Source organism: Nomascus leucogenys, chromosome 6, assembly GCF_006542625.1.
Source record: "Nomascus leucogenys isolate Asia chromosome 6, Asia_NLE_v1, whole genome shotgun sequence".
NCBI lineage: Eukaryota > Metazoa > Chordata > Mammalia > Primates > Hylobatidae > Nomascus > Nomascus leucogenys.
In genome coordinates this window covers 95,652,947-95,674,867 of record NC_044386.1, presented here as the reverse complement: position 1 = coordinate 95,674,867, position 21,921 = coordinate 95,652,947, and the positions used below count along the sequence as shown (strand labels likewise).

Here is a 21,921-nt window from a genome sequence, read left to right as displayed (position 1 = left end):
TTCCTCTGGTTGCTTTGTAGCTCTCATAAGCTTCTTGACATAGAAGTTATGATTAAATGTCAAGAAAGGCTGTGTAAGCAATGGCCAGCTCTTAGTGATTTGGGAAAAGAGGCAGTTTGGTGAATGGAAAGACTACTACTTGGAAGTCAGGAGACCTAGGTTCGGGTGGCAGCTGTGTTTCCCAGGGCCTTGATTTTTATCATTGATGAAATAAAGAGATTGCATAGATAATTTCAAAGGTTCCTTACAACTCCAAAATTCTACTTAGAAATGTATAATTTAGCATGTTTTGACTTGGATCAATTAAAGAACTTTGCTGATAAAAAATTTTGATACTCGGCCAGGCGAAGTGGCTCACGCCTGTGATCCCAGCACTTTGGGAGGCCGAGGTGGGGGGATCCCGAGGTCAAGAGATCGAGACCATCCTGACCAACATAGTGAAACCTTGTCTCTACTAAAAATACAAAAATTAGCCGGGTGTGGTGGCGCACACCTGTAGTTCCAGCTACTTGGCAGGCTGAGGCAGGAGACTCACTTGAACCCAGGAGGCGGAGGTTGCAGTGAGCCGAGATTGTGCCTTTGTACTCCAGCTTGGGCAACAGAGCGAGACTCCATCTCAAAAAAAAAAAAAAATAGTCAAATAAACTTTTTTTTTTTTTTTTTGAGACAGAGTCTCACTCTGTCGCCCAGGCTAGAGTGCAGTGGTACTATCTTGCCTTACTGCCAGCTCCGCCTCCCAGGTTCATGTCATTCTCCTGCCTCAGCCTCCAGAGTAGCTGGGACTACAGGGGCCCACCACCATGCCCAGCTAATTTTTTGTATTTTTTAGTAGAGACAGGGTTTCACCATGTTGGCCAGGATGGTCTGGATCTCCTGACCTCGAGATCTGCCTGCCTCAGCCTCCCAAAGTGCTGAGATTACAGGCGTGAGCCACTGCGCCCCGCCAAATAAACTTCTTTTGAGACAGGGTCTCACTGTATTATCCAAGCTGGAGTGGAGTGGTGCCATCACATCTCACTGCAGCTTCAACCTCCTGGGCTCAAGTGATCCTCCTGCTTCAGCCTCCCAAGTAGCTGGGATCACAGATGTGTCCCACCACGCCCAGCTAATTTGCTTTTTATTTTTTGTAGAGATGGGGTCTTGCTGTGTTGCCTAGGCTGGTCTCAAACTCCTGGCCTCAAGCGATCCTCCCACCTCAACCTCCCAAAGTGCTAGGATTACAGGCATGAGCCACTGCACCCAGCCTTCAAATAAAGTTTTTATTTGACCTGCTAAAATGCAAAGCTTTGTAATAGACTTGATTACATATTCAAGTATTTTGATGTCATATACACAAATATTTCAATGTAAATTAACTGTCTGAATAGTTTTAGGTAAGTATATAATAATATACTTGGCTTTTCATAATTTCAGGTACACTTAAAGTATATTTTCCCACAATGGAAAATCTCTGAACTGGTATAGAAGCAAATTAGGTAAATGCAAAGCGTTTAATTATAAAATAGTTAAATATCAAAATTATATTTAATTATTATTAATATTTTTAGAGATGGGGTCTTATTCTGTTGCTCAAGCTGGAGTATGGCAACATGACCATAGTTCACTGCAGCCTCAAATTTCTGTACTCAAGAAATCCTCCTGCCTCAGCTTCCCAAGTGGTTGGGATTATAGACGTGAGCCACTGAGCACAGCTGAAGTTATATTTTAATGTGAAACTAGTGTCTTAAGAAAAAAAAACTTGTTTCAGGTCCTGTATATCTTGCATAATTGAAATCTGCAATTAAAAAACATTACTAAAACGCCAAGGGTCGGAATTTCACTTTTTTTCTGGTTTACATTTAAATTTTTGAATCGCGTTTCACAATATAGTTAATGTCCTTGTTTTAAAAAAATTCTTTTAGCTTTGTAGTTGAGCAACTGGGTAATTAAATTTACATTTTGAACAAAAAATGTGAGATACATAATGAAGTGTATGCTAGTGATATACCTCCCACCTGCTTTGGACATATTAGACTAGATATGAAGAAGACATTTGCTTAGTTCCCTATACATCCTGGGAGAAAAGGTAGGCTGGTTAAAAGAATATGGAGGAGCTTATATCTAAGAATGAATTTGAATTTAAGATTTCAAAGAATCTTTCACTACATATTCTGTCACTAAAAAGAACCAAGTCCATCTACTGAGCCATGGAATCTCCATTCATGTGAAAAATCTTCAGAGGCTAGATGAGGGCCCCTGCTTTTCTTCCAAATGCATTTTCTGGCTTTGCCTCTAGACATTTCCCTTTAGAAGTTATTTGGAACCAGATACTGACTTCACTGAAAGCCGGGTCAAAATCTTTAGCTGAAAAGTATTAGTTAGTTTTCAGTGCAGGTTACATAAATTAAAAGAAAGAAACATCAACAACAACAACAACAAAAATAATTTCAGAGCCTTGCCTCTTTTGTGAGTCAGTCTCCTTGAAGGGGTTCCAGCTGGTGCGTGTGTGTGGTGGGTGTGCATTAGAGGCTTTCTAATTGACGTGCAAGTGGTTGATAGAGCAATAAATCTAAACAGTATAGTTGTCATTATTCATGATAAGGAGACTCAGAGCTAATGTACAAACTGATACTTTTAGTAACATGAAGTAAAAGCTAATGTTAACTAAAATTGACAATACTTTTTTTTTTAATATATACAAACTTCAGTTGGCTCTTCACCAGGTTTCATCTTGTTTTAGGGATCTTTCTCTAAGATAAATATACTTTGTGGAGTTTTAACAGACTGGTGACTTCAGCTAAAGCATATTACCAATACAGTAATAATACTGAGTCATATGTGGTATAGAAAAAGTGCTGAATTTAGAATCAACCTAGGTTAAGAAGCCTGCCTTTTGAGAGTAGAACGGTGGCTTCCAGGGGCTGGGAGGTGGGGGAAATGGGGAGATGTTGGTCAAAGAATACAAAATTTCAGTTATGCTGGATGAATAAATTCTGGGGATCTATTGTACAGAATGGTGACTTTAGTTAGTAAGAGTGGATTATATACTTAAGATTTGCTAAGAGAGTAAATCTTAAGTGTTCTCACCACAAAAAGTAACTGTGATGTGATAGATATGTTAATTAGCCTGATTGTGGTAATTATTTAATAATGTTTACCTATATCAAAACATCACATTGTATACTTATATATAATTTTTATGTGTCAAATATACTTCAGTAAAGCTGGGGAGGGAGAACCTGCCTTTTACTAGGTGTGTATAATTTTGGACAACTCAGCAAGCCTGCCTGAGCCTCTGCTTTCTCTTCTATAAAATAGGAATCATTTCTATCCTATAGAGTTGTTGTCATAGTTAAGTGAGGTCGTGTTTATAAAGTACAGCATAGTTACTGGCGTAACATAGACAGTACATATAGCTGTGATGACTAGTGTGTTGTCTTGAATTCTAATAAAACAGGAGCTAATCTTAGTACAGGGGCATTGTCTGATGGATGGGATATAATTTCAGTTTCAAACCAAGAGTATGGGTAAAATCTTCCCTTCATGTGAAACTCAGTTTAGCCAGAATCCCACCTGAGAATTTCATAATACAGGCAGAGAGCTGTTTGAGAAAAGAGCCACAGATAGTTGTGCTTTCAGTTTTGAGGCCTCTTCCAAAAAGAGAAGAGACTTAAACAGGATTTGGCAAACAAAGGAAATAGTTTGGCCTCTTAAATGAGCAACAGGATGAAATATAGCACTATTAATGCACAGGAGGCTCCAATAATTAGAAAATATAGTTTGGTTAATCTACTTCTCAAAGACACATTCATTATTTGCTATGATAAATTCATTTAACTCCTAACCTGGCATTTGTTATGTATATGTATATTATGTTTTAGCTATAACAGTTGCTGTTTAAGGTTATGGCTGTGTAGTCTATTGAGAAAAGAAGGTTGAGAAAGCATTTGCCATTCTGTAAAACTCTTGTCCTGGTTGAGGCAGCCTTAGGGGTATTGTTTTTTTGAGCACATAACATTGGATCTCTGAACTCTAGATAGAACCACTTACATGATGTGTTTAAATTTTTATTTATTTAAATAATTTTTAATGTTCCTTCTCTACCTCTATCTAGAAAGGAACACTTTTGGCAGAAAAGTTTAAAACCTGATTTTTTAAGAGAGGAAACAATATTGGCATGGTATTTCTGCTTTGAATGCTCCAGATTTAACCACCCTACTCATATTCATATTTCATATAAACAAAAAGTAAACATTTAAATCTCTCCATTCTACTTTGTTTAAAGTAAAGCAGATCTGAAGTTGCTGCAGGAAGAATACTCTTCCAAATCCAGAAAAACGTGAATTCATGAGTTTATATCATAAACTCACATAATTTCAACTTCATATGTATTATATTTTTAATATGATCAACTTGATATGTCTTAGTACCTGCATCTGGGATATGTATCCTTGCACAAAGATTGTGTTAGAAATCTGTAAAGAAATCATCCCAACTTCCTAGGCAAGCACTGGCTAGGAAGCTGGGCAGAAATTCTAACTTTATGGTCAGTACTAAATGCAAAGAAGAAACCAGGAGCTATCAAAGAAAATTTTTCCCAGTACACTCCCCTGGAAGAATTGTATCAAGTTAGTAACAACTTTCTTGACTATAGATATATAGATAGTAATAGTTACCATTTTAAAGTGAAATTTTTGACAGTTGGCTGTCTGGAACTATAACATTAAAAATGCCTTCTAGTTTAGAGATTTGGCGATCATTTTAGAAACAATAGCATTATAGAAATATTTTGAGTACTTTATGTGCATCTTATTTTCATCATCACAACAATCCTATTAGCTGCAGGTATTTGTCTCCATTTTACACATAACAGCAGTTGAGCCTTTGAGAGATTGAATAACTTGCTCAAGAATGCAGATTGGTAAGTGGGAGAGTCAGGATCTGAACCCAGCTCTTATTTATTTAACTGTAACGATTGAATAATGTAGTGGTTTATTTTACCTTCTCATTTTCAACTTTCTTGAGTTGAGAATCTGAGCTTACTAATTTTCCATCATCCTTGTTTTCTAATATGCATTTCAGGTTATAAATCTTTCTAAGTGTCGGCCAGGCATGGTGACTCATGCCTGTAATCCCAGCACTTTGGGAGGCTGAGGCGGGTGGATCACCTGAGGTCAGGAATTCGAGACCAGCCTGGCCAACATGGCAAAACCCCATCTCTACTAAGAATACAAAAATTAGCCGGGGGAGTTGGCACGTTCCTGTAATCCCAGCTACTCGTGAGGCTGAGGCATGAAAATCACTTGAACCCAGGAGGTAGAGGTTGCAGCGAACCAAGATCATGCCACTGCACTCCAGCCTGGGCAGCAGAGTGAGACTCTGTCTCAAAATCAATCAATCAGTCTTTCTAAATACCACTCTAGCTGCATCCCACATGTTCTGATATACCCTTCCTTTTTTGGTGTTTTGTTCCATGTATTTTTAAATTTCCATTTTAATTTTTTTGACTCACATATTTTAGATACTTTTAAAATCTTTTTTAGAACTGTGAGTTTTTGAGGAAATATTTTTCAGGTCAATCTAGAGTTTTAAGGACTAAATATAAGTTACTGGAGAACAAAATTTGATAGACAGTTGCATTTTCAGAGTATAAACTCATCATGTTAAACCAGTAGTTTTCATCTGCTTTTGGTTTTCCTATAATGGGCCACACCACCTGAAATTTGATAGATTTTTGTCATCTATTTGTGACTCTCTATATTGGCTACTCTTGTTTAATGTTGCTGCCTCTAATGCTAGTCTTCAGCTCTGCCACACTGCTGACTTTCCTTTTTGGTTCACGTTCCCATTGAGCATAAAAGAACCTGTAAATGGTCTTGTTCTGAGCCAACAGAAGCAACACAGACACATAAGACAATGCCATTCTGTCTTTAGATCTGTTGTCAGACCATGGTCCATGGTTCCCTAGTGGAGTTTACAAGAAGGCTCTTTAGTTTGTTCTATGATTATTTTGGATTTGTGCTGCCCAGTAGGATAACCACTAAGCCACATGTGATTATTGGGTACTTGAAATATAGTTAGTCTGACCTGAGATTACATTATTAAAATTAATTTTACCTGTTTATTTTTACTTTAATGTGGCCACTAGAAAATTTAACATTAAATATGTGGCTTACAAGATATATAAGTATAGATATATCAAATAACTCTGTTTGGGGCTTAACAGTGATGAGCGAAAATGCAATGTAGCAGAGGACAGTTTTCCCCTTAGCTTCTACATGAAATTCTGGAAAAGCAGAGCTCAGATAATACACCTTAGAATTCCAGGTTTGGGCACGTGTTTTGGGTAAAGCAGGAGTGATGTTAGTATATACTTACTTTCTGAAGAAAGCAGCCAAAAACCTAATCATCCACCAGAGAACACTAGCCATGTTGAATCCACAGGTTGGTTAGATTTCTGTAAAAGTCTGAAGATTTCATTCCAATCATCCCTCTAATTCTCGGACATGCGGTTTTATCATTAAGCCAGGACCATTAAAACCTGCTTTAAAAGCTTGTTTTGTCTAAAGGGCTAAGGGAGCAGGAACAGATGGGGATAGATGGCAAAAGTGGGCCCCTGTTTGGCAGAAGGTAAAGATACTGTCCCCTAATCTGTTTTCTGCTCCTAATGGCTTTTCCACTTCTCAGTGGCAGGTAGGAAAGTGAGGGGCTGATGAGAGACTGTAGCTCTGTCACACCTCTTTTCCATTTTCCTTTATTGGATTACAGATTTTTGTGACCTTGCCATAACCTGTAATTGTTAGACTGTGAGCTTCTTGAGGACAGGACACAGAGAATTAGTCATCTTTATATTACCTGTAAGATACAGTAAGAATATCAACAACAGTAAAATGAGTTACCCAGTGCTGCTCAACTCTGTCCTATTATGGTACGCTTAGTTATAATATTTGTACCACAGGGGATTCTGGCCACCCAGTACTTCTAGTCCACACAACTCTTGTACAAATTATAAAGTACTGGTGTCTCAAGTTACTTTACTGCCATCTGTTGGAAAGTTATTGTAATAAAAATGCAGGGCTATAGTGACTGTTATGAGTGGTGCCTTCCTTCAGAGTTATTCAGTGTGCATCCTGCTCAGCTGTACATGGTAGTCCTGAGGCTACCTCAGGAGCCCACCTGGCCACCTAGTGGGCTGAGAAGATCAATATTTGAATAAACCTCAACCCATGAGTGACACATCAGTGTGTCCTGGGAAATCTGATACTATGCTAAGGACGAGCCTCAACAGTAACCCTATAAAGCAGGAGTTCTTATAATTCCAGTGTTTTGGATGAGCAATCTGAGGCATAGAGAGGTCACATGAATGGCCCATGGTCATGCAGCTCTCAGATGGCAGAGGTGGGATTTGAATGGAGGCAATGAGGCTACAGAGCCTAGGTTCTTAACCACAGTGATACGGTAAACCTGTTAAACCGTATCAGATGCAGCAGTTTCTCAGTCCTGCTGCCCTTTCTATCTCAGCCCACTGTAACTGGTTTAGACCTCAGCCTCTGAGTTCTTTGAATGAGTCTATAGGTTTTGGCAAAGGAAGAGGTATTTGTGCTTTTTTCTGCCAGTCCTTGTTTGTGTTAAGGTTAAGTGCTATCCCTTCCCTATATTTCAGAATAAGCTCTGGTCCCTTCCCATCCTGTGGCTTTACTTCTCTGCACAGCCCCTATTCTTGGCATCACAGAGTGATCAACCCAGACTGCTATCAGCCACCTGGGTTGATCCATTCTCTTCTAAATTCTCACTCTTCTAGATTCTAAAGCCACAAGGCCTATCTCTAGGACTATCCTTCCTTCTTTCTGTTTCTGTTCGTTCCTTTAATCCCCACCATCCCCCTCCACGCCTTGTATAACCCTTAATTGCTGTACTCCCTGGCAACATCTCTCACTTTCTCTCCAAATTATCTTACTATCTGATTTAGAAGGAAAGTGCCTCAGGGAAGGGATTGTCTTGTTATGTTGTGAAGCAGCATCTGAAGTGCCCCATAAATTAGCATCTGTAGAGGGTTTTGTATATACTAATTATTATTATTCTTGAAATACAAAAATGCTTTCTGAACCATGAGGAATTAGACTAAGATATTAATTTAATTGCCTGTACATGTTTTTTAAAAAGGAGGAAAAAAGCCTCTCTTCCTGCCTGAGAGAGCTATCAGAGCCTCAGAGCAGCAGCCAAAATCCCTAGACTTGTTCTGGGTTATTGTTTAAGTGCTTTTATATTTATTCAGAGGACCATGTTTGCAAGACAGTAAAATAAAGTCCTGTTGGTCATGTAGATCCATTTGGACCATTTATTGTCATCAGAAAGGTAGAAATGGCCCTGGAGCACCTGCCTTCAGTTTGTTTTGGCCCAGAATCTCTTATTTCCTTAGTGACACTTATGGCTAAAGTCAATGGAATTCATTTTTGGGGACACAGAGGGTTTTAAGTAATTTTCATTTATATTATATTTATGTTTACTGCTAGAGTGAATCAACATTTTTATTAGCATTTTATAATGCACATGGAGCTTTTAAGACTTGAATTTGCTGTAGACATGTATGACAGAAAGACTCATTTACAGGACTACTGGTCTTTTCCAATGCTTGCTCTGAGAATATACCTAAAAGAGTAGTGTCTAGCTAAATAGCTTGCTTTAAAAATCTTTATGTTAGAATTTGTTTGCCAGGTTTTTCTGAATATGAATGTTAGTATATTTTGATTAACAGTTTAACAAATGTCCCTTTATGAATGAAATGCTAGTCAGAATAAACTGAGGTGACCTTAAAATTACCTATTGAAGGCTGGGCGCCGTGGCTTATGCTGGTAATCCCAGCACTTTGGGAGGCCAAGGTGGGTGGATCACAAGGTCAGGAGTTCGAGACCAGCCTGGCCAACATAGTGAAACCCCGTCTCTACTAAAAATACAAAAATTAGCTGGGTGGGGTGGCATACACCTGTAGTTCCAGATGCTTGGGAGGCTGAGGCGGTTGAATCGCTTGAACCTGGGAGGTGGAGGTTGCAGTGAGCCAAGACTGTGCCATTGCACTCCAGCCTGGGTGACAGAGTGAGACTCTATCTTAAAAAAAAAAAAAAAAAAAAAAAAACCCTATTGAATTACTTCTAAATCTTAAATAGAAAGTAGTGGAAGAAGTTTACTACTTAATGCAAGTGTCCATGTCTGAGAGACAGTATGATGACAGGGCCTTATTGCATTGTCCGACTATGTAGGGTCACAATTAACACACTGGATACATTCAAGGTAGAATCACAGAGCATGCAATTGCTTTTTATCTTCATCCATACTTTCTGCAGCATTCCTCCCCACCCTAAGACACAGTCTTATTACGCCAAATTGTTCTTGTCTTCAGGCTTTTGGTAACTATAGAACAAGTTGATTCAAAAAAACAAGCTCATCTCATTTTTAGATGATTAACTCACTTTGGGGACTAGATTGTTTCCTTTTCCAGGTTACATGGTGCTGCTCTAGGAGCAGTTGGACACTTTATGCTTGTAAAGATCAGGGAGTACTGCAGGGGGCTGGACAGTTGTAAGATTCAGGCTGCCAAAGAGCTGAGGGATCACCGATTGTATGGTTCTCCAGCTCTGGCTATACATCAAAGTATCCTGGGGAGCTTTCTTTACAAGCACCAGTGCTGGAGCTGTACCTCTTCTGTTTACAATTGGAAAAAGTGAGGCCCTGAGAGGTGAATTGACTTGTATGTGGCCATATACAATTAGGTGCTATGAAAAATCATAACATTAGGAGGTAATAACATTATTTCCACATCCTCGTTGAAATGCTCTCTTATTTTGGATTGAGCAATTGTTAAATGAGATCGTAAGCAGTGCAGAAAACAAGGTGGGACCACCTTGACACTGTCATTGGCTTTTGAAGTATCTGCCCTGTAATAAAAGTAAGTATAACAGAACCACCTTCAGTGCCTTCCACATATTATTCATATCGAGGAGAGACTTTACTGTCAGTTGTCACAAAACCTTAGTGTCAGTCTGGTTACATGGTAGTTATACCTCCTACCCAGGCCAGGACTTGTTTGTTCAGTTTTTGTGTGGGACAAGGTTTTCAATTGAAGCTTTAATTATACCTGGTAAACAGAATGAAGCAGGTAAGCTCTTCTAATTAAGCACTTATTAAAGTGCTTAAAGTTTTTCATAATGGAAGTGTGTTTTTATTTTCAAACAAAGGCACTGTAAAAATTTTAGATAAGGAGACAGAACAGTGTCAGTCATCATTCCCTTTGTAATTATTGAGGGCAGAGGGGCAGGAAGAGGTACAAATATCATCAACATTTACCAAAAAACTATGGTATGGAGGCCTTTTGTTAGGCTCTGGAAACACAAAGGTTCAGCCCATACCTTTGAGAAGTTTGTTATGTTTTATTGAGAGAACGTGTGTGTGTGTGTGTGTGTGTGTGTGTGTGTGTGTGTGTGTGTTTAAAATCTCTTGATAGTGATTTGTATTTCTGGTTTTTCTAAATACAAAGTTTAGTAAACATATCCTAATTACCATTTTAACAAATATCCTTTTGTGATAAGGCGAACAACTAAGCCAAACAACTAAGTCAAAATTTATTTTAATATATTTGAGTATATGTGTTTATATGTTAATATACAATGTGTGTATGTTGTTAATTTTTAATGGGTATGTACAGCATGTATGGGTTGTGCAGTGATTTTCAAGTGAGTGCCACAGATGAAAAATGCTACCTCACAGGTAATTGTGAGATTGAGACACTTGATGTAAAATGCTTAACACTGTGTCTGGCACATAGTAAATGTTCAGTAATCCTCATTATCTACATATTTATTATACCACCACTGCTGTAGGAATTCATAGGAAAAAGAGAACTGTAGGTTAAGGAGATCAGAGAAAAAGGAAAGCATAATTTAAGCAATACATTTTGCCCCTATTTTATTTAACATATCTTTTGCCTAAGACTTAAACTGCTAATAGCAAACAGTTTGGAAAGTATTATATTAATATAAATACATATTAATAATGTGACCTCTTTTATTTCAGGAACTTTATATTGCTGTTGGAATATCTGGAGCCATCCAACATTTAGCTGGGATGAAAGACAGCAAGGTAATTGTATATCAGTGATGTTAAAATGTTTCCACATTTTAGGATTTGGCTTACCTTGTATGTTTCCATGTAGTTACAGTGCATGTAGTCAAGCCATTCACACTAATGTAGATCTGAGGACTGAAAGAAATAAAAGCTACCGTTCACTGCCTTAAAAATTATTGGTCACAGAGGCAGTGCTGTGTCATGGAAAGAGGCCTGAACCTGAGTTATAGCTCCACTGCTAACTTAATGCATGATGAGTGCTGTCTGCAAACTCAGTTTCTTTGTCTACTAAATGTGGGTATTGAATGATGATCACTAAGTTGCCCTTCAGCTATAACAATCTGTGGATAGAAAATATCAGGCTTAAACAATCTGATGATTTCTGAACGTGTAACTTATTTTTGAGGTTTTGATCCCTGATTCTCTCTCTGTCTGCTTCACTTTGGTCCTCTAACCCTCACAATCTCATATATCAGCAGGGCCCCACTTCTTGGGTTGTTATCAAAGTATAACCAACACATTTTGGGTTGGAGCATCAGGCCATCTTAATAGCTCAGTATCTCAGTAATTATCAAAAGTGCAGTAAGTATGGGGCCGGGCACGGTGGCTCACGCCTGTAATCCCAGCACTTTGGGAGGCCGAGGCCAGCGGTTCGTGAGGTCAGGAGATCGAGACCATTCTGGCTAACACGGTGAAACCCCGTCTCTACTAAAAATACAAAAAAAATTAGCCGGGCATGGTGGCGGGTGCCTGTAGTCCCAGCTACTCGGGAGGCTGAGGCAAGAGAATGGCGTGAACCCGGGAGGCGGAGCTTGCAGTGAGCCGAGATTGCGTCACTGCACTCCAGCCTGAGTAACAGAGCGAGACTACGTCTCAAAAAAAAAAAAAAAAAAAGGTGCAATAAGTAGAGGAAGGAAACACTTAATTTTTATTTGTTTATTTATTTTTTTGAGTCAAGAGTCTCACTCTGTCGCCCAGGCTGATTTCACCCAGGCTGGAGTGCAGTGGCCTGATCTCGGCTCACTGCTAGCTCCGCCTCCCGGGTTCACGCCATTCTCCTGCCTCAGCCTCCCGAGTAGCTGGGACTACAGGCGCCCGCCACCACACCTGGCTAATTTTTTTTTTTTTTTTTTTTTTTTTTTTTTTTTTGAGACGGAGTCTCGCTCTGTCACCCAGGCTGGAGTGCAGTGGCGCAATCTTGGCTCACTGCAAGCTCCGCCTTCCGGGTTCACGCCATTCTCCTGCCTCAGCCTCTCCGAGTAGCTGGGACTACCGGCGCCTGCTACCACGCCCGGCTAATTTTTTGTATTTTTAGTAGAGACGGGGTTTCACCGTGGTCTCGATCTCCTGACCTCGTGATCCGCCCGCCTCGGCCTCCCAAAGTGCTGGGATTACAAGCATGAGCCACCGCGCCCGGCCCCGGCTAACTTTTTTGTATTTTTAGTAGAGATGAGGTTTCACTGTGTTAGCCAGGATGGTCTTGATCTCCTGACCTCGTGATCCACCCGCTTCAGCCTCCCAAAGTGCTGGGATTACAGGCGTAAGCCACCGTGCCCGGCCAGGAAACACTTGATTTTAACTTGCTACTTGGACTACTCTGAAAGTCCTGTGTAATGATTCTGAACATATATTTCAGAATATGACACATTAATTCATGCATAATAATGTATAGTTTGAATTATGAACTTATCTTTCATGAAGTCAGAGATGCCTCTGACATTCCTGCATTTATCCATTCAGATGGAAGCTTGATATAAAAGATAATAAAGCTTTTAACAGGCTTAACTTCTTCTAACTTGAAATGCATGCACTACCTCTTTGTAGCTTCTAAATGAACTGGCCCAAAACCAGTCAGATTTTACAGTTGGATGGTAGGTTTCTTTACTGAGCTATGAAAACAGCAGTGCCAATGGGGAAAATGTGATTGCTGCATTAAAAAAAAATAATAAATGAAAGAAACTCCAACACCAGCAGCCTTAAAGTATATTTTTAGCCAGACCAGTTCAGACATAGCTAGAATTCTGCTTCTCTAAAAATAAAAGATTCTGCCTGTCAAGAAGATACCAATGAAAATTCTCACCCCATGCCAACAGGGCTGGATTGTGGGAGAGACACTAGGTAGTGTATGTCAGAGCAAATAGGGAACAGTTGAAGTAAGGAGACTGGTGTTGGGGGTCAGCCAAGACTTTGTATCTCCATCTAGTCAACAGATGTTTATTAAGACCATTCCTTGTACTAGAAGCTGGGAATGCTTAAATGAAAAAGACATAGCCCTTGTTGTCACTGTCTCATCCTGTTGTCTGTGTCGTCCTGTGTTGTCATAGCCCCATTATCTGCATAGGAGACAGTCTTTAGTTCTAAAATGGGATATTAGAATGGTTTAAATCTGAGAGTTGCATTCCCTACAAGCTGCAATTTTAATTAGAATCCTGGTTTAGTTGAAGGAATTCAAGATTCGATTGTTAAATCAAATGAATCTAATGAAAGCACTTTCTGAACTAATATATAGTAATATGGTTGAGGCCACGTGCAGTGGCTCACACCTGTAATCCCAGCACTTTGGAGGCCGCGGCGGGCAGATCACCTGAGGTCAAGAGATCAAGACCATCCTGGCTAACACAATGAAACCCCATCTCTACTAAAAATACAAAAAATTAGCCGGGCATGGTGGCGGGCGCCTGTAGTCCCAGCTACTTGGGAGGCTGAGGCAGAAGAATGGCATGAACCCGGGAGGCGGAGGCTGCAGTGAGCCGAGATCGCGCCACTGCACTCCAGCCAGGGTGACAGAACGAGACTCCATCTAAAAAAAAAAAAAAAAAAAAAAAAAAAGTAATAATATGGCTGAATACAATCTATGCATTTCAAAGCTTAGTAAAGAGGAAGAACTTGAGCTTGTGAGGAGCTATTGAGAGAGCTTTGGATACAAGCAAGACTTTATTGTGGTTCCTTACAATTGATTATTTAGGAATATTATTTTAATAATCTGAAGAACAATAACCAGCCCCACATCTTTTTTCTTAAATACTGTAGTGGTTCCTTGCCCACAGTTATATGCTCTCTCTTTAAAAATAACTTTTAAGGCAGGCATGGTGGCTCACTGTAATCCCAGCACTTTGGGAGGCCAAGGCAGGAGGATCACTTGAGCCCAGGAGTTGGAGAGTGGCCTGGGCAACACAGTGAGAACCCCATCTCTCCAAAAAATGAAAGAATTATCTGAGCATAGTGGTATACCCCTGTGGTCCCAGCTACTCAGGAGGTTGAGGTGGGAGGATCACTTGAGCCCAGGAGATCGAGGCTTCTGTGAGCTGATTGTACCACTGCACTCCAGCCTGAGCAACACAATGAGACCCTGTCTCAAAGTAATAATGATAATAACAATTGTTATATAGTATAATGAAAAAGCTTTCGGATGATTAAACTCCCAGATGTCTGACTAAGTGGCCTCTAGAAGAATAATTTACCATCAATAACTAAACAAATCTCTATTTGTCGCTGTGAAGCAGGTTAGACGTTCCCAAAAGAGAAACACATCAATGCAAATCAACACCTGCAATTCAAAATGTTTGTTCTTGTGCCTTTGGATTTGAGGCTCATGTCTGAAACTTGTTTATTGTCTCTGACCACGCATCTTAATGTGTGTAGCATGTTTCTCTGGATTAGCAGTTACCTGGACCATACCATGTTCCAATCTTAGACATTCTGGCATCTTCTGCACATCTCTCTGAGGAACCCCTCTAAGGGAAATACACAGATGTTGGATATCATGTAGCCTGTATTTTAAGTCAGGCTACATCAAAATACTTAATGTATTTTTTAATACCAGCTGTTTTCACAACATACAATGCCAGGTAGGTAGAAACTTAATTTTACTTCTAGAGATTTGAATTATTTTTAGTCCACAATCTATTAAAATAATACTACATTAGAGTCTAACTGCAGTGGTGTTAGAAGCATCTATGGGGAATACCAAACTATTTGTATTGATAAACTATCTGATATTAATAAAAGAATCATTTGAATGATAGCTTTTCCTTTTTTTTTTCTTTGAGACGGAGTCTCACTCTGTCACCCATGCTAACGTGCGGTGCACAATCTTGGCTCACCGCAACCTCCACCTCCCAGATTTGAGCAATTCTCCTGTCTCAGCCTCCCGAACAGCTGGGAGTACAGGCGTGCACCGCCACACCTGGCTAATTTTTGTGTGTTTAGTAGAAATGGGATTTCACCATATTGGCCAGGCTGGTCTTGAACTCCTGACCTCAAGTGATCCGCCTGCTTCAGCCTCTCAAAGTGCTGGGATTACAGGCATAAGCTTTTATCTTTTATTTGTAGAGATGGGGTCTCCCTGTGTTGCGCAGGCTGGTCTTGAACTCCTGGGCTCAAGTGATCCTCCCACCTCCACCTCCCAAAGTGCTGGGATTATAGGTATGCGTTACCATGCCTGGCCTGCATTTAAGAATATTTTTATAGCAAATAAGAGAAATGTTTGACAGCTTTTATAAGAGATACATGTAATTTGCTTCTTTTATTAATCTATTTGCTATGTACATAAGGACTTAAAGCTGTTTAACGTCCCTTAATAACAGGCTGACAAGATAGTTTAGCTTTCATATTGTTAGAATATCCCATAATAATTATTTTATTTTATTTATTTATTTATTTTTGAGACAGAGTCTCGCTCTGTCGCCCAGGCTGGAATGCAGTGGCGCGATCTCAGCTCACTGCAACCTCCGCCTCCCGGGTTCACGCCATTCTCCTGCCTCAGCCTCCCGAGTAACTTGGACTACAGGCGCCCGCCACCACGCCCAGCTAAGTTTTTGTATTTTTCAGTAGAGATGGGGTTTCACCGTGTTAGCCAGGATGGTCTTGATCTCCTGACCTTGTGATCTGCCCGCCTTGGCCTCCCAAAGTGCTGGGATTACAGGCGTGAGCCACCGTGCCTGGCCTATTTATTTATTTTTATTTTTTATTTTTGTCGAGACAGAGTCTCACTGCTGGAGTGCAGTGGCGTGATCTCTGCTCACTGCAACTTCTGCCTCCCAGGTTCAAGTGAGTCTCCTGCCTCAGTCTCCCAAGTAGTTGGGATTACAGGCACACGCCACCATGCCTGGCTAATGTTTGTATTTTTAGTAGAGACAGGTTTTACCATGTTGGCCAGGCTAGTCTCGAACTCCTGACCTCAGGTGATTCACCCGTCTTGGCCTCCCAAAGTGCTGGGATTACAGGTGTGAGCCACTGTACCTGTCCTCCGGAATAATTTAAAATAATAAATGAAGGACAAAATAATTTGCACTACAAAGGCTGTGGATTTGGGTATAGATTTGTTACTTTTTCACCTAAAATCAAATTTTTTTTTGTAAGTCAAAAGAACTTTTAAAAAATAATGATTTTAAACTCTTTAATACTGAGATGGGCTAGATGTGGGTAAGAGAGAATTTTATTACATTCCAACCTGGAAATTTCTAATAAATTTACAATATTGACACAGATGCATCAAATCTTATTTGGTAGACATTTTAAGAATATTAATATATTGTAAGGGAAGTTAAAATAGAACTATCAGTCTGTGTGGAATGTTTTCTTGATAAAAGTCAAACTCTTTGTTTTTATTTCACAGACAATTGTGGCTATTAATAAAGACCCAGAAGCTCCAATTTTCCAAGTGGCAGATTATGGAATAGTTGCAGATTTATTTAAGGTAAGCTGGCCTTGAGAGAAATTGCTATTATCTAGATTGTCATCCGAGAAACTCTCAGAATTGGTCAGGGATGAAGCTATTAAAAGAAAACATTGTGTGTTTGTGTGTCTATGTTTGTATGTATACTGTTAATATATGTACACAATTCTGACCTACTTTAAGTTGCTCTAAGAGTAGATATGTGTTGTTTATATAGAGCATTATAACTTTCCTTTTAAGAAAGTGTCCAAATTGTCTTTAAAATATCCACATGACGGCCGGGCGTGGTGGCTCACGCCTGTAATCCCAGCACTTTGGGAGACCAAGGCGGGCGGATCATGAGGTCAGGAGATCGAGACCATCCTGGCTAACACAGTGAAACCCTGTCTCTACTAAAAAATACAAAAAATTAGCTGGATGTGGTGGCAGGTGCGTGTAGTCCCAGCTACTCGGGAGGCTGAGGCAGGAGAATAGTGTGAACCCAGGAGGCGGAGCTTGCAGTGAGCAGAGATCACGCCACTACACTCCAGCCTGGGTGACAGAGTGAGACTCTGTCTCAAAAAAAGAAAAAAAAAAAATACCCACATAGTTTTTGGCATCTCATGTGCTAAGTTAATGCACAATGTGAAGTGATTCAAGTAATTATAACCTAGAATCATATTTGGCAGGTACCCTAAAGAAATTAACATCAAAACCCCTTATTCAGGGATTTGCCAAGAATGCTAGAGCTTTTCAGGGGAGAGTAGGCACTCATATCCAGCTTATCCGACTCAATAGGAATGCTCGGCTTGCTGTGTTTGTGGGTTAATGGCCTTCCTTAGCTGACAAGCGTAGGGAGGGCACTTATTTCCCACTCCTCACACTTGAGTGTTCCTTCTTTCTTGCCGTCACCTCCGTATTTGACCTTCCCATGAGAAAAATTACTTTCATGATATTAATTAGTGAATTACAGGTGATGAGCACCTGATACTCATTTGGCCACATTTAAAGGTCATGACTCATGCATGGCCTGGTTTCTTCTTTTCCCTGGGTCTGCCTACATGTTTCTAGTTTATCTTATGCAGAAATCACTCATGCAGGAATTGACACTCTGAAAATAGCATCCAACCCTAGGAAAAGTGGGTTTGCTGGGGTGAGGAACCCCTCATGGAGAACCACAGCAAGGGGCTATGGGCCTCAGTGGAGAGGCTTCAGCCTGAGAACAGAGCTACAGGTGGTCCCCTCAGCAAGAAGATTGGCCCATTTCCGTGACTTCACCAGCACTGCATATGATCTAGAGGAACTAGTGAGTGTGCCTGGAGAGCACATTTGTACTTTGAAGTATGTTCATGCTCAGTGAAGGATGGAAATAGGACCCTTGAGCCGATTACTCCTTGATGGCTCAGACTGCATGCAAAGACTAGGATGGGGCTCTTGCTCTGGCTCAGTGTTGGGCATACTTCCCCTCAGAAGGCCCCCGCCAAAGAGCTTAGATTTTGTCTTGGGAAAAACATTACCCCTCTTCAGTAACCCTGAAGCTCTGTATTTGGTGTTTGGGGTTCAGGCAGGTCAGCTGCTCATGTTGCCTGGCCCAAGTGCGTAAGAACAAACAGTAATGTCAGTCATTTTCCCACTAAGATGTTCCAGTGGGAAGGGGAGCTGGTATGAAAAAGAGAATTTTTTTTTTCTCTGTATAATGATAACTTTGTTCACGTAGTAAGAATTCACTTCTTACTATTGGTGTGAATAGAGGGTAAATATTATTTTTATTTAAAAGCAAAATTAAGTACTTTCTGAACCTCATCCATGTTTGCAAGTAGATGTCTACTGTAGTTGCCTTTTTTCCTCAAGAGAATATTTTAATAAACTTATAAGTAATTTTGTTACATTTTTCTGTCTGCCTGTGTACTATGTATTAAAACTCACATGGGGGCTTTCATGATAAAAAGATAAACGGTTAAGCAGTTGGAAATTTTCAGTGTTCTTCCAGTGGACACCTGCCTTGGGGCAGGAGCTTCGTTGTAGTCATTGATAGAATGGGGTCACACACATTGTGCTCCTGCATTAAGGGCAGCTCCCAGGTTTGGCATGAGAATATGCATGTGTGTGGACACAGAGGTATCTCAGTGAGAAAGAGTCCTAAGACAGTGAAGTGGAACGAGGCCTTAAAAATCATCTAGTCAGCTGACTTCCAGTTTCAGGTTCTCAGGCTCCTTTTGGTATTTTAGGAAGCCCACACTGGACTAGAGAGAGACTTTAGGCCAAGATATCATGTTTATGTGCTTTTAGCTAGAATTGTATTAAGGCAATCACTATCTCCTACAGCTTAGAAGTTCTGAAGTACATGGCCAGGAGCGGTGGCTCACACCTGCAATCCCAGCACTTTGGGAGGCCGAGGCAGGCGGATCACCCGAGCTCAGGAGTTTGAGACCAGCCTGGGCAAGATGGTGAAATGCTGTCTCTACTAAAACTGTGAAAAACAAATTAGCCGAGCATGGTGATGCATGCCTGTAATCCCAGCTACTCGAGAGGCTGGGGCACAAGAATCACTTGAGCCTGGGAGGCAGAGGTTGCAGTGAGCCAAGATGGTGCCACTGGACTCCAGCCTGGGCAACAGAGCAAGACTCTGTCTCAAAAAAAAAAAAAAAAAAAAGTTCTGAAGTACAGTTATATATGTATTTGATTAATACAAAAGTAGAGAAGTTAATCAGTCCTTAAAAAATGCAATTTGGGAGGCCAGGCACAATGGCTTATGCCTGTAATCCCAGCACTTTGGAAGGCCGAGGAAAGGCGGATCACTTGAGTCCAGGAGTAGGAGACCAGCCTGGGCAACATGGTGAAACCCCATCTCTACAAAAAATACAAAAATTAGCCGGCTCTGGTGACATGTGCCTGTGGTCCCAGCTACTTGGGAGACTGAGGTAGGAGGGTCATGTGGGCCCAGGAGATTGAGACTTCAGTGAGCCATGATTATACCACTGCATTTCAGCCTCGGCAACAGAGTAAGACCCTGTCTCAAAAAAAAAAATTCAATTTGGGGGAAAAAAACTAAAGATTATAAAAATATTAAACATATGGCAGACTCCTGTTTGTTACTATGTGAGTAACACAAGCCAGGTGCATTCTTTTTAAGTTGCCTGTCCCAGAGATATGTGATTTGGGACAATCAGCAAGGTTATGGGCACAACTAAGCCAGGGTCCTGCTTCTGTTCCCCTTCTCTCTCATCTTTCTGCCTCTCTGGCTCAGCAGGTACTACAGCTGGGTGGCTCACCACTACTATTGTACCTTGGATAAGGTGCAGTAAAAAGAATCGCACCTTTGACAGACTCTAGGAACCTACAGAGTATGCATCAAGTCGTTTTCTCAGCTGAAATTAGAATGAGCTTATTGTAGGTGAATACTGTAGTAATTCTGACAGAAGAGCATAGACAAAGTGGTTTGGTGAATATACTCCTTACTGGGGTGACCTCGTTTTTTAAAAACCAAATATTTAAAGAAAATATTTTAAAAATCAAATATTTAAAGAAAATATTTTAAAAATCAAATATTTAATACTTTTGATTTAAAAAAATCAAAAATGCAATATTTGTATAATTATATTTCTTAATGTTATATTTATAGTTTTTAATAAAATTTTATTTTTTTGTATTTTATGTATTGTAATTATATTTTAAAATTATAATTTTTAAAATATTTATGTAACATTAAGAAATATATAAGGTAACATCTTTATATAACATTAAGAAATACAATTAATTATACAAATTATGGGTGAGAATTAATTAGCATTATCTATTTTGGATTACAATCTAAAGAAAATAGAAGTCAAATAATAGCGTACAGAAAGGACTTTTTTAGCCTAATTTTTGTGTGAAAATTTTAAATTGCAAATTGTATCATGTGTAACATGTATATATAGCTGTTAGACTAATAATTCCCTAGGTGATATTTTGCTCACCAAGTAGAACCGTATCTGGAGTAAAAATGAATATGCATAACATTTTATTCTCTTGTATTAATTGTTTTGCTTGACCCTTCAACAATCATTAGTTATAAAGGGCAAGTTTGTTTTTCCCACAGAAATAATATTTTATAGTAATTAAGACCTTTAATTCCAATTCTGCCTTGGCCACATACTAGTTAAATTATCTTGGCTAAGATATTTAATCTCTGGACATCAGCTTTCTTGTAAGTAATGTAAATATTACACTACCTCTTTAAATGTTGTAATGAAGATTAAATGAGATTATACTGTACCTAATACTAATAGAGTCTGTGACAAATATTAGCCTGCCTGTTCTGTACAGGTACATAGTAGGTGCTCAATAAATGGTAAATATTATAATTGTAGTTACAGTGATAGGGCATAGGGCACCACCTGTTTTTTGTTTGTTTGTTTTAATATAACAGCTTTACTGAGATACAATTCACGTACCATAAAACTCACCATTTAAAAATGTACAGTTCAGTGAATTTTAGTATTTTCACAGTTACACAACCACTATCACACATTTCATCACACCAAAAAGAATTCCATACCTATCAGCATTCACTCCCTGTTTTACATTCTGCATCCCCAGCCCCCAGCCCCAGCTCCTGTCAACCACTAATCTACTTTCTGTTTCTATAGATTGGCCAGTCCTGGATGTTTCATATAAATGGAATTATGTAATATGTGATCTTTGTGATTGACTTCTTTCAGTTAACATAAGGTTTTCAAAGTTCATCCATGTTATAGCCTGTGTTAGTACTTTGTTTCTTTTTCTTGCCAAATAATATCCATTGTAGGGGTATGTAACATTTTGTTCATTCATTTATCATTTAATGGACATGTTGGGTTTTTCCCCTTTTTGGCTATTATGAATAATGCTGCTATGAACATTCACATATGAGGTTTTGTGCAGACCTATGTTTTCGTTGCTTTTGGATGGATGTCTAGGAATGGAATTGCTGGGTCACCTGGTAACTCTGAGTTTAACATTTTGAATACCCATCAGGTTGTTTTCAAAGTGGCTGCCCCCTTTTACATTCCCACCAAAAATGTGTGAGGGCTCCAGTTTTTCTATATACTCATTAATGTATGTTATTGTCTGTCTTTTTAAATATAATCCTTCTAATGAGTGTGAGGTGGTATCTCATTGTGGTTTTGATTTGTATTTCCCTGATG

The 21,921-nt window shown here is 39.6% G+C and overlaps 1 protein-coding gene across 1 annotated transcript in view; it reads left to right on the top strand.

Annotated features, from left to right (window-relative positions):
• Nucleotides 1–21,921, top strand: part of ETFA (electron transfer flavoprotein subunit alpha) — a 99,593-nt gene that overhangs the window by 73,223 nt on the left and 4,449 nt on the right. The window contains exons 10-11 of the mRNA XM_003275417.4: nt 11,047–11,112; nt 16,715–16,795. Of these exons, the coding sequence (XP_003275465.1) occupies nt 11,047–11,112; nt 16,715–16,795 (147 nt within the window). The remainder of the gene's footprint in view (nt 1–11,046; nt 11,113–16,714; nt 16,796–21,921) is intronic.